The 13468-nt window shown below is 47.9% G+C and overlaps 1 protein-coding gene and 2 non-coding genes across 4 annotated transcripts; all 3 read left to right on the top strand.

Annotated features, from left to right (window-relative positions):
• Window positions 1–7817: 7817 nt before the first annotated feature.
• Window positions 7818–9181, top strand: LOC144727217 (protein S100-A1-like). 2 transcript variants are annotated; one of them, XM_078605889.1, is made up of 3 exons: window positions 7818–7924; window positions 8183–8365; window positions 8947–9181. In XM_078605889.1, exons 2-3 carry the CDS (start codon window positions 8225–8227, stop codon window positions 9130–9132), a joined length of 327 nt encoding a protein of 108 aa, XP_078462015.1. In that variant the 5' UTR covers window positions 7818–7924; window positions 8183–8224; the 3' UTR covers window positions 9133–9181. The 2 variants fall into 2 exon arrangements, with proteins under 2 accessions (XP_078462015.1, XP_078462016.1); XM_078605890.1 differs by lacking the exon at window positions 7818–7924 and adding an exon at window positions 7978–7999.
• Window positions 9182–10375: 1194 nt separating this feature from the next.
• TRNAA-UGC (transfer RNA alanine (anticodon UGC)) lies at window positions 10376–10448 on the top strand. Its single transcript has one exon. It is a non-coding gene; the product is annotated as a tRNA-Ala (tRNA).
• Window positions 10449–11232: 784 nt separating this feature from the next.
• TRNAA-CGC (transfer RNA alanine (anticodon CGC)) lies at window positions 11233–11304 on the top strand. The gene has a single exon. It is a non-coding gene; the product is annotated as a tRNA-Ala (tRNA).
• Window positions 11305–13468: the final 2164 nt, after the last annotated feature.

The raw sequence follows: 13468 nt of genomic DNA, 5'->3' as shown, positions 1-13468 counted from the left end.
AGAGGTTGGCGGGACAAAAAAGCTTGAGAAACACTACAGATATATATTTACCAGCTGGAGAGGCAGAGGGGTGCAAGGGTCGCTGTGGAGGGAGCCATCATCGCTGGAATCGATGACAGACGAGTCTGCCAAACACTTGGAGGACTCGGACTGTGACGGGTAGCCACTGCTGCCGTCGCTGCTGTTGCCACTCCCGGTGCCAGCGAGGTGGATGGTGATGTTGCTCAGGGTCAGGCTGGTGGCCATGGATTCATCCACAAGTGCGACGGGAGCATCCCAGTCCATTGCTGTCTGGGCGGTTGTTCCTGTGACAAAACGACCCCATCGCCTCGTCACTCACGTGCTCTCGCGGTGCCCGAGAAGGTGGCATCACAGAAGAACTTTTCAAAACCGCTTCAATTTGAGCCTCGCTGTCCACACTAGGTGCACTGCTTCAACACGCCTTACCTTTAAGGGTACCACGGTGGCGAAATGTTAACTATCCTGCCTGGTATATAAGTGGTCGTGGGTTAAATCTCGACCCTGACCCCTGTGGTATATATGCAGTTTGCATGTCTCTCCCCGTGGTCACATCGATTTTTCTCCGAGTCCTTCAGTTTTTCCCTCCAGATTTACAATCAACATCACGCGTTTAGCATCACCTGAGACCGGGCAAGTCTCTGACCGCGCGCCGTACCCCCCCACCCCTGTCCCTCGCAACCATGCCAAGTTCAATCTCCTCACCTGGTCTGCTGACCTTGTGGGGAGAGATCCTATTGCGCCTCCATCTGTTGACAAAGGGCCATTTGGACACCTTCTTGTGATCTCCTGCTCCCGCGCTCCACTCCTTCTTCTTTTCTTCCTCCTCCTTCAGCTCCTTGGTGGCAGCAACCGCGGCTGCGTCCCGCCACAGCTGCTGGATGCTCTGGTGCACCCTCACCTGAGTCTTATAAAGTTTAAACTGGGCCTTCAGGAGGGCCTTTTCAGCCACCGATTTACGCGGCCCCTTGCGACAGAAGCCGCCCCAGCAGGACAGGCTGGTCTCCTCCTCCTCCCCCGGCAGGTTGTCGCCAGGCGAGAGGTCGCAGCATGTTGCGGTGGGCATGTCGCCAATATCCGGTTGCCTGCAAACGTAGACGGAATGCATTTGGGGTCACAGTTGCTCGCAGGCTGTCGTGCCGACAGTCACGAGGAACTTTTCAATCACACTCGAATCATGTGAAATCAGAATCTTTATTTATACTGGAGGAATCCGATGAGCTATGAAGCTCTTTTTCACAGATGTTCAATTGGAGGCGGGTCAGAACGTTACAACAACAATACAAAAGCACGATAGGAGTGCAGAGTGTAGAAAAAGGTAAACAAATCACTTTAAAAATATACGAATAAAACTAAACTACAGTAGACCCTTCCACATCGCGGGGGTTAGGGGTGCAGGTCCCCCGCTATCTGGAAAAACCGCGTAAAATGTTTTGGTCCTTTGGGTCCCCTTGGCGAGCGAAGTGAGCACCTCTAACCGAGCCCCCCCCTCTCCCCGATAAAACATTTTAAATTATTATTTTTTGGGGTGTTTTTAATGCTATTTGGGATGGGTATTTGGTCGTATATGAAGGTCAGTGTTAAGTAAAACTATGATAAAAAATAAAAATGAAATAAATATGAGAACAATAATAGTATAATAAAACACAGTAAAAATCGCTAGTCAACTATACAAATATATGGTACAGTACTTGGCCATACAGTACAGTGTACTGATTTAAGGTCATTGCTAAGTTATCTCTACATTTCCAGCCTTTGCGTGTCGTCTGCTGGCTTTCGTGTTCTTTTCGCGAATTAAAAGCTAAAAGACATTAATATTATACAGTACTGTACATATATTTAATGCATTTATGAGTTTCTAAACCTTTTGAGTGTCGTCTGCGGCTTTCGCAACACTCCCAAAACTCACTAAAACTTCCCATTTAATGTCTTTTGCCGACCCCGCGATTTATCGAAACCGCGATGGCGAAAGTGGCGGTGCAGAAGGGTCGACGGTCTCATCAAACAGGAGGAATTCACGGTGCAACGCATCTCATCTGTTAAACATCTGCAGGCAATAGGATTGTCATCGATTGATCCTGCCTGCAGACATTGGTAGGTCACAGATAATGATGAAGATAAGAGAGCAGCAGATGAGGACAGAGCAGCAGAAGAGCAGAGCGCTGTGGATGATGACGGTGGTGGGGGATTAAATGACTGGAAGCCTCCTCGCCTGTGTCCGTGTGTTGGTGAGGAGTGTCCACTACCAATAGAACAGCAACTCGTGTCTCCCTTCTGCGTCTCCATGTGTCTGCCTTCTGTGTCTCTGTTGTGTGCCCGTGTGTCTACGTTGTGTCTGTGTGTCCCCCGTGTCTCCCTTGTGGTGCCCAAGTGTCTCCCCCCCCCCCCCCTCACGGTGGTGTGTATCAATGTTTGTCCCTCTGAAGGCAACGCCCGACCTGACATAGACACGGCCACAACAGAGTACCCGGGTGTCCTGTGCAGGGCTGTCTCACTCACCCACTGCTGAACACATCTCACAGCCGTCTTTGTCTCTCCCCAGTGCCGTCTCACGCTCACTCACCTCGGTGATGTTTCTTCCATCCTTCGACCGTCGTCGGCGAGGTTCTTCACTCAAGCAGGGAGAGCGAGTCGAGTGAGAAGGCCTCAGGGAGTCTCGGAGTCTCGGAGAGTCGCGGAGTCGTCGGCTTCAGCTTCTTCGCGGGAGACTTGAATCTTCAGAGTGGGCGTCAGTTGGTCGTGACGTCACTCGACGGTGGGCGGGGCTTGTGTCTGTAGGGGGGAGGGGCTGCGGGGGGGGGCGGGGATGGTGGGGAGGGGCGGGGGGCTTTATCAGCTCGTTGAGTTTTGCGGTTTGAACCCGTCAGGTCGTCCTGGTTAATACTACGGGTGTATTCAAACTATACTAAACTATTTTTTATTTCGCCAGGTAAGGCCCACTGAGCTACATTTTTACAAGCGATCTGGCTATCACAAATGATAGCTCAACGAAGTGGCTTATTAAGTGGAAATGTATAGCAGACAAATACTCGAAACGCATGTTGATTCTAAATGTGAAAGGAACAAAGACCCAGAAAAAAATTACCACGGGGTGATAACATACAAACTCAAAAATTGCAGCAGGCGTCAGAGTCATGATCAAACCCACGACCCCCTGCATACCAGGCGAGCGAGATAACATCTCACCACGTCGGCGACCAGAAAACGAGCTGACCGCCACGCTGCCTGACCATCGTCGATCGTCCATGGGAGCGATCGGCATCATCATTTGCACGACAATTTATTTTAACTTGGTATTTTTTCGACAGTGGTGCTGGCACGCGTGGACCTACTGTCGCTCATAACATCACTGTAAGGTTGTTTATTTTAGCCGGGCGGTGGTGACTTCGAACGCCGGTAATCCAGCACCGTGGAGGCAAGGGTTGGTGGATCGCACAAATGCTGTGAAACTCTCAACCCCTTGGCGTCAATGAGGCACCATACCCTGGCTCGCCAGGAGAAGGCAGACCAGCAAACATGTACGCCCACGTGTTCCATCTGTACGGAATAAAGTTTTGCCTCGCCTTGCACACGCCGTGGGTTTTCTTTGGGCGCTATGGTTTCATCCCACACGTGAACGCTCATTATGTGGCCGAGAACACCTTCGTATATAGAGGGCAGCAGAGCTGGTGGCTGCTGTCTGCAGCTCCTCTCTCTCTCTCTCGTCGACGCGAGCGGGCGAATTCCGTGCAACGGCGTCCACGCAACTTGTTTTTTTGTGTTAGATCGCGTTAATAGAAATGGGCCCTTAATCATGGCTGTCGCCTGATGAAGCTGGTTGTAATTACCAGATACACATTGGAATCGCATTCTATACATATTGTATGTTTGCGCTCCAACACATCGGTGTTCCTAACTAATAACTAATTGGCAGGTTTTGTTGGCCACTGTTGCAGAGATACGAAAGCTACCCAAAAGAGCACTTTTGAATAAAGTGTTGCCGTCACATGACCCACTCACGTTTAGGTTTGCCAACTCTTCACTGAAGATATTGCGGGAGATTTTTAAAATGAATCAATTTCCTTAAAGTATCCAATTAAAAGCTATCGGGTCGCTTTTAAATCGTCACCAGAAGATTGAGGGAGAGTTGGTAACCCGATTTTCGTTCCCTCTTTGTGAAGCTGTCCAGTCATCTCAACCTGCTGTGTGGTACGGAATGGGACAAGAACACAACTCAGAATAACATCTATCGTCTTTTGTTTAGCTGGCCTGCTCTCTCGTTACGATCATGACGGGAAAGAGGACGGGCTGACGATACAAGCAAGGCATAATGGAAGTCGTGTCTTCCTGCTGTTTGAGCAGAAGCAGCAGCACACCTTTGCGAATTGTCATTTATATGCGATGTGTCTATACAAAGTCAGAAACCTTAGTGAATAGTTCATTAGCCCTGGTGTCATCGGAGTTTGTTCATGAACTCGCCAAAAGCAAGGGGCTATATCTTCCCATTTTCCAGCTGGGCTGGTTCAATCCTCTGATGGCCTCTTCATAACCTTGGATATCTAGTCTCAGAGATCCATGCTGTTGTTATAAGAACCCACCACTCGCTTGAGCGGATCTATGCTTCATCTTCGTGCAGCGAACCAACATGAGGAACTTCATGGGTCAATAAAAGCCAAATCAAGGCAATTGTTTCACTTCTGCTAAGTGGCCCTCATACAAACGTGATATAACTCGACAACTTAGAAGGAGTCCCAATGCCCTGAGCAGTAAAGTTACGTACACAAGGCTGTATATGTTCGAGCTACAGCTTGACCTCTGTGAGCTATAGTTCATATGATTTTTGCGCAGTGATAACAGTAATTGTACAGTTTTGTTGTTGCATAAATGACTTTATACAACAGTAGAAAATTTCAACTCACGGGCAAGTTTGTTTACCTCACACTCCAGATAATTTAATATGGATTTTTTTTTAACATCAACTGATAATTGAACGTTTACAATCCAGGAATGTGTAACATCGAATACATATCCACAGAACCGCTTGTTCGCTTCATGAACACTTTAATACTGGTAGGAACGAAGTGGACCAGCCTACAATAGATTATATCGTCCGTCCGTCCGTCCGACCGTGTAGCAACATCGCCCCCTACTGCAAACACTTGGCATGACCCTACAAAAACCTTTAGACTCAGTGACGCTTTTCTGGCTAAACAAGTGTAACATTCCCTTATAATTCCCTCAGATAGCTTTTAATTAAAACATTTAAATTAATGAGGCTTTCCTGGCTAAACAAGTGTAACATTCCCTTCTAATTCCCTGAGATAGCTTTTCATTAAAACTTTTAAATTCAAATTTTACTCACTGCGCCCTAAAGCCTACAGCTAGGCATAAAGCCTCGAACTACGCCTATCACTTTCCCTTCGTATCGTACACCCGCGTGTGTGCAAGGGAGTTAATGTTTAACAATGTTACATTCCCTGATGCTTTTAAATAGAAACATTTAAATTTAAAGCTTTTACATAAATAATAAAAACATTTAATTTTAAAATTAACTCACGGCGGCCTAAAGCCTACGGCTAGGCCTAAAGCCTAGAACTAGGCCTCACACTCTCCCTTCGTATCGTCCGATTCGGTGTAGCAACATCGCCCCCTACTGCAAACACTTAGTAGGACCCTACACAAACCTTTAGACTCAGTGGGGCTTTCCTGGCTAAACAAGTGTAATAATACATTATGTTTATATTCTTTGGTTAGTCGTTCCTACCAGCCCACCCCGCAGGGTCCTGTTTATCGGCAGACCTCGTTTAGCGTGACCCTGAGGAACTCTGATTCGTTATAGCGCTTTTTGTCCTGGAGCGAGAACACACAGCAGGGCAGGCTGAGCCAACCAAAATCCACCCCCACGATTCCATTGTCACGATTTGTGGTCACAATGAAATTTTTGAAATTTATTTTTGCTTTAAAATGTATCACAGTGCATCTACCCGAGTGAAAACTCACGAGACCAGGATAGAGTCGCGGGCTCATTTAAAAGAATCCACACCACAGAAATGTAGACCGAGGACATCACGATGACCCAGTTTAGGAGCGCAGAAGCTCCAACCTCGTCGCTTACTGCTGCCTTGTAAGAGTACTGTATTGAAATTATTAACTTACATTTCATAGTGGAGACCTACACATGACACAGCATGTGATACTGTGTTGTGGCGTGTCTGTGTTGCATATTAAAACTTTGGCAGAGCGAGTAACGCTGAAACTAACATTGCTCCCAGTCACATGGAGCCGTTGATGCAGTTAAATACATTTGTATACAATTTCACATCTTGTATAAAATCTATTATAAGGGAGGTTGGATTTGAACCCATGATCTCGTGACTGCTGCCGTCTTGTGGCGAGGGTTGTAAAATATTTATGAACTTAATTTAATTACAATTTTCTTAAAAGTTAAAAAGAGGGTACATCGGCCTTGACGGTACTGAATGAAGTTACAGGCAAGCGACGCCTTCTCACCCATAGCGAGTGGATTGATTGGTAATAGAAGCCCTCCTACAAATTTGGTGGCTCCCGTAAAATATGTTAGACCCCCCTTAATAAAAATGCTGCGGGCTAAAAATATTATTATGCTCGTAAATACGGCAACAAATGACGAGCTAAATAACATTGGTTATTCAGTGAAAAAATATATTACGGAGGTTGGATTTTAACCCACAGTCTCGTAATTGCCACCCACTTGTGACGAGGGTTGAGTGTTGCATTCTGTGCTGATTGTGAGTCCTGGGGTGTCTTACCACACTACTGAATTACTGTTATAGGAACCTTATGGCGGGACCCCGGGGTCCCGAATAAACGGGAGTGAAAATCGTAATTAATGTATGTTTGGCGACTCGGTCCCACCGCGCACATAAACGCCGCGACCCACCTGGCGCGGATCATTCTGTTGTCATGTCGTCCAAGCGCAGCGAGGACGAATGTGCAGAAGAAACACAACTTTGAAACTTTGATTAGCGCATCGTGTCGATCTCCACGTTATGTTAGCGAAGGCAGGCTTTATGAACTAGTGATATAAAACCCTTTGCCAAGCTAAACATCAATCCGGCCTCTGTTTGTTCATTCCTCAGCCACGCGGGGGCAACACGAGTCTTGCCGCCTGTGACGGCATCCCAGCGCCTCATGGGAGACGCGTGCCAACTCCACCAATGACGATCAGGCTGCCCTCAATTATGGTCGTTCGTAGTTCTAAGGGGCCGTCCATAAATGACGTCACGCGATCTTTGACGATTTTTGACCCCCCCCTCGTCACACGGCGTCACAAAAAGTCAGACCCCCCCTCAAATATGACGTCACAAAGCTCTACCCCCCCCCCCCCCCCCCAAACATCGTGATCAAATACCTGTGGTGTACCTGTTACAATGCTGGGTGGTTCAACTGCCGCTCGGGGAGATCGAACCCGAAGACCTCTGCATTACACATCCGGTGAGCAAACCTTGACACCACGGCAGATCCACGTACATGTGGACATATCAGTCAAATCCTGCAGTGAAAACGCGGGCATCTCATTTGCGTACAAATATTACAGCAGGGGTTGTGGTGTCGGCTGCGAGTGACGATGTAGATTTAATTTAATTCGTCCCCGTGCAAACTCCTCCACTCCCTCCATCAAGCGCCCGCTTGATGACAATGTCGGGGCCGCTTGGCACGCGCCTCCCAGTTCATTGTCTGTTGATGTTGTTGCTACTGTGCTCTGGCATCACGGACTTCGCTTGTAAATTAGCCGGGAAACGAGATAAACGGGACCAATCAAAAAACATCATCACTCAATCGCACAATGAGAGCGAGCAGGTGTGAGTGGTGACGTCACTGGACGCGCTTCATAAAAGCCGCAACGGGTGGAAGCAGTCGTCGTTAAAGCTGCAGACGTCTCTTGCAGGTGCCGCGACTGCCGCTGTGTTGGGCAAGATGCCTTGTGTAGTTGGTATCTCTGCAACGCGCGGGTTTTGCCTGGGTTCGTGGAGAGCAGTGCGCAGCGCTGGTTGAGGTTTAGACCAGAAATTGTTTGGAACAAAACTGGGGCGCTACGTGATTGATTTTCGCTCGTTTTGTGGTTCATCATTCTAGTGCGTAGAGTGAGGTGCCGTGTGCATTGTCTTCACATGATTGAAGACTGTCTCGTGTCGTGTCCTCGCAGATTCCTCTTGCGTACTAACTCGACCGTGCATCGCTTGCTAAGATGAGCGACCTCCATGCAGCCACCCTGAAGCTCCTGTCCACCTTCAATGAACTCGCCCGCGACAGTGCTGTGAAAGATTGTCTGAAGAAGGAAACGTTCAGGAGCTTCCTGAAGGGGGATAAGGGCAAGAGTCTGATCCAGGTGAGATGTGGTTTTGCTATTCGTATGGACCTCTGTTCATCCCATTTTTGAGTCTCCGGATGTATCCTTTGAGCTTGTACCCTCTCCGTTATTCTGTAATAATAAAGCTTTCTGGTTTGCATCCCGTAACTATAAATATCAGTTAAACCGGACATGGCCAATTGGTAGGGTTTGTCACGTAAACCGTGCTGATTAGCTGCTACTTTAGCACACCGCTGTGGTGGAGCGTAAACTTCCAACTTGGACTATTGAGGTCGCCATTTAGCTGATTTACAATCGGCTTCAGGAGGCGATGGTCAGAATTGTGCAGTGGTGTTTCGGACGTAAAGAGATGGTATTTGACCTGGGCCTAATCGGGGGGTGCATTAACGGGGGTAGGAGGTTAATAGTGTTCAGTTCGAACGGACCTTATTAATTCTGAGGAGAATGCAGTACGTATTGTGGTTGGCTTATTCAGTTCATCAGCATGGTTGAATGACCTCCATTTGGCACGCCATTACGCCGTGTATAACTTGCTGTAGATTTTGCCCGTGTTCTGCGGTCCAGTCCTTTCTAACCCTTGCTTTTGTGATTCCATTCAGAATCCCGTGGATGGGTTCGTGGTGAGCCGCATCCTGAGGGACCTTGGTGATGACAAGGATGGGGAAGTCGACTTCCTCGAGTTCGTGATCACGATCGCGGCCTTGAAATTCTGCTGCCACCCGAACTTCCGAGCACACCACGAGCGGAATGGCAGGACCCACGCGCTGCGCGCATTCCAAGTGTAACGCGCCTGTTGCATGATACGCATACTATGAAATAAACGGTTTAATCACATCAACGTGGCGTGCTTGTGAACTTCATACTCTAGGTATAGAAACACGCACAGTGGTTAACCATGCAGTGTCCTTTTGAAATGCCCAGGATGAGTAGCGATATGGAATGTGCCAGGAATCAATTTCCTGCTTGCAGTTCTGGTTTCACAACTGGAAGGATTAATATAGCTATGACAGCGCTACGTGACGTCGGATAAGCTGCACTACTTTTTTCATACCTCCGTTTACACTCCCTGCGTATTTGCGTGGGATGAAGCTTTTGATTAGCAAGTGACCTGAATTTCTTGCACATTCTTTCCAAGCCTTTTGATCTGTAACATCGACAGCAATGCTGTAAGTGTGGCGTTGATACAGGTAGGAACAATGTTCCACATTGCCCACCAGGGATTTTTTTTGTCTGTCTGTCGTGCATAAATAAATAATATAAACAGCTATTTGATTGGTGGAGACCTGCCGGGTACGGAGAGGGGAGGTGCCTAAGGGAGGAGGGGGAGGGGTCTAAGGAAGGGGGTAGTCAGGAGAGGGGCCTGAGGGAGGGTCAGCAGAGGGGCCTGAGGGAGAGGGGGTAAGGGGAGGGACCGATAGTTAAGGGGGCTGACTACCTGTCTGGCTGCCAGCGTGGTGGGGATGTAGCTCCGGGGGAGAGCGCACGCTTTGCATGTGTGAGGCCCTGGGTTCAATCCCCATTATCTCCATGTCGGAAGCTTTTATTTAAATCCTTTTTCCAACAAAGGTTGAATTCCAAAATCAATTGTGTTTGTCAGTGTCCATGTAATAGGGGTGCACATGATCTCTCGTAAATATGACCCTATATGAACGATACCTTTGGATGAATTTGTGTTGATTTCAGGAACTTGCTATTTGTATAACTAGCGATGCACACAGTGATCAAATGGTCTACTTACACATTTGTAGATGAAAGCAAGTGCTTAAAAGTATCCAGAACACTTTAATTCCGAATTAAATATTTCCAAGAATAAATAATTTGGGACAGCATTATAGTATCCATCCACATGTATTCTTGTTATTTCTTTTCGTTTCAAAGAAATACATTTTGCTTGGACTCTGTGCAGACTCGATGTGTCCAGGGTCCAGGGCCAACAGGAGAGTGAGTGGGGTGACAAGAGAGAGGAGGAAGCTGATGACAAAGTTTCACCCCGTACCTAGGTGGAACTGCGCCCTGGTAGAACCAGAATGGGGATGTAGCTCAGTGGTAGAGTGCACGCTTTGCATGTGTGAGGCCCCGGGGTCAATCCCCGGCATCTCAATGTAAGTTTTTATTTAATTTATGTTTCCAACAAAGGTTGATTTCCAAAATCAATTGGCTGTGTCCATGTCCCTGTAATCGGGGTGCACATGAACTCTTGTAAACACATTCCTGCGGAGGGAACTGGAAGGAACGCTGGGTTGCTCGGTCAATGGCCAGGGTCAACGGCGGCGTGGTGTATTTCGCAAATATGGGCAACTGTGAGGGCGGGCACAAGCCGGCGTGAGTCGGTTAAACGTTGAGTTTTATAAGGGCACCACGGGGTGACCAGCCCTTCCCCACCCTCCCCTTTCCACCCAGCCCCACCCCTCCCAATTTTGGATTCCCGACGGACGGACGGACACAATAATCCCCTGTGGGCTGGTGGAACCAAGTGCTTCCTACCAGTATAACTATATGAACGATACCTGAGGGTGAATTTGTGTTGATTTCAGGAACTTGCTATTTGTATAACTAGCGATGCACACAGTGATCAAATGGTTTACTTAAAATTTTGGAGATGAAAACCAGTGCTTAAAAGTATCCAAAACACTTTTTTTTATTTCCGAATTAAAATTTTCCAAGAATAAATAAATTGGGAAAGCATCATAGTATCCATCCACATGTATGCTTGTTATTTCTATTTCTTTCAAAGAAATACATTTTGCTTGGACTCTGTGCAGACTCGATGTGTACAGGGCCCAGGGCCAACAGGAGAGTGAGTGGGGTGACGAGGGAGAGGAAGAAGCTGATGACGAAGTTTCACCCCGTACCTAGGTGGAACTGCGCCCAGGTAGAACCACCATGGGGATGTAGGTCAGTGGTAGAGCGCACGCTTCGCATGTGTGAGACCCCGGGTTTAATCCCCGGCATCTCCACGATGTGATATTTTTCCAGTGGACAATTTTACTCTAAAGAATATGCGTGGCCTGCACAAAACGTCTGCTTGTTTTCATTCGTTATGGTTGCTGAGCATAGATCCAGAAGACCAACATGTCATACGGTCAGCAATGAACAGCACTACAATCAAAGTTGTAGTCGATAAGAGTTAACATGTTTATGGCATTCATATTATAGTTTTTTTCGGTCAAGTCACGTAGAAGGAAAATAATAAAATAATAAAAATATTAAAAATAAAATTATCACGACGTTTCGACTGCAACACAAGCAATCATCAAGTGTGAAATCAAAATATTTATGGAAATTAGCAAGATAAGTAGAATTGAAACCGTAGGATGGACTTCCAATTTGAGCAGTGCATGGAGGAAGCCGATAGAAAAGTGTTGTGACCTGCCGAGTGGTGGTCGAACGGAGTGGATGAGAAGAAAATCAGTCTGGAGTCCTCATCGCTGAAGGATAACTCAACGAGTGGAATTATACAAGTAGGAACAACAGTTTCACACTGCCCACCAGGGATTATTTGTCTGTCGTGCATCGCCCCTCCCAAACATGTACGTTCAGAGATTGGTTGAAGTGCATCACGTGACCGCGAGCTTTCTATCGTGCACGAATGTGCTGTCCAACCAAGTTCCTACCTGCCCACTCCGAAGGAACGTGTTATTGTTAATACAAGTATTGCCAAGATCGTTATCTATTTATACCCCCCCCCCCCCCAACATTACCGTAATCAAAGCCACGTTCCCACAACTGCACCATAACTGCAACACTATAGGGACAACACACCACCAAGGTGTGCTAACGAATGTGGCCTAAATGCCACCCCCCCCCTAATTAGAACCGTTCCAAATCTGAAATGTGGGGGTGGGGTGGTTGCATAAGATTGGTTGCACTTCAAGGTTTAGGCACATTTGAAATAAAAATAACGGTTTGGGTATTAGACATTTCGGTTTACCCCATAAAGTCGTGTTAAGCATGTTTCGCTCAAACATCAAGTCTGAAATCCGGAAAGTGGACCCATGATGACCTCAAACATGTTGGTGCATGGCCTTCACTTTTCTGTGGGAATGTGGGCAGAAAACGGATGTGCTTTATTCAAACCGAATTCCTTTCATCCCGCAGGACTACTTCACCTTAAATATTTTAATTATTGAGCGATAGTTTCATCTGGTATAACGCCAATAAAGACTAATTACAATGAAGGCAAAATTGTCAATTCGTTGAACCTCATGGCAGGACCCCGGGGTCCCGAATAAACACAAGTCAAAATCGCAATTTTTTTGGCGACTCCGTCCCACCGCGCACCTGGCACGGATCATTCTGTTATGTCGTCCAAGCGCAGCGAGGACGAATGCGCAGGAGTAACTCAACTTTTATACTTTTGTAGTGCCATAAGAGGGGAGGGGCTGATCGGGGCTCTGGGACCCTAGACAGATAAGCCCTCGGCGCCAGGCGCTAGGATCCCAGGCACCCCAGACAGTTAAGCCCCTTGGCGCCACCAACGGGGGGGCTGTGTGTGCTCTGTGGGATATCTGGGGGCGCAGACAACCCCACCCCTCGTTGGGGACGAGGCATAAAAGGGCAGCTACCTGGCCGATCGGGGCCAATCGCAGCTCAAGACCCAAGACCCGCCAGCCAGCCAGCTTAGGATCCTGGACCCCCTCGTCCCGCTTGTCCTTTTAAGGGCCGGGACGCTGTGAGGGCCAGTGGTGGGACTCTGGGACTCCCGGCTCTACGTCCTTGTAAGGGCGAGTTCCGAGGAAGCCAGAGTCCAGTCCCGCACCTTGGCTGGGTCGGGTCAGGTAGCCTCCCCTAGGGTAATTGTAGCCGGAGGACCCCAGAGCGTAGCCAGAGTAGTGTATCTAGGCTGTGTACCTAGGCTGTGTACCTAGGCTGTAACAGAGTATCAGGACTGTTGGAGTGTTGTATTGTAATAAAGAAGTTACCTCTACAAGTGTTTCCGGAACCCATTACACTTTGACTAGCGGCAAGTACCCGGCGTTGCCCGGGCGAAAAAGGCCGACACACACATGGACTTGCACAGACATCGACCCACACACAAACACATCTACTTACACCAGGCATGTCCAAAGTCCGGTCCGCGGGCCAATCACGGCCTGCGGTCAGATTTCATACGGCCCGCAA

This window comes from Lampetra planeri, chromosome 25 (assembly GCF_965212315.1).
Source record: "Lampetra planeri chromosome 25, kcLamPlan1.2.h2, whole genome shotgun sequence".
Taxonomy (NCBI): domain Eukaryota; kingdom Metazoa; phylum Chordata; class Hyperoartia; order Petromyzontiformes; family Petromyzontidae; genus Lampetra; species Lampetra planeri.
Note: the sequence above shows the minus strand (reverse complement) of the source record. Positions and strands in the feature narration are given on the sequence as shown.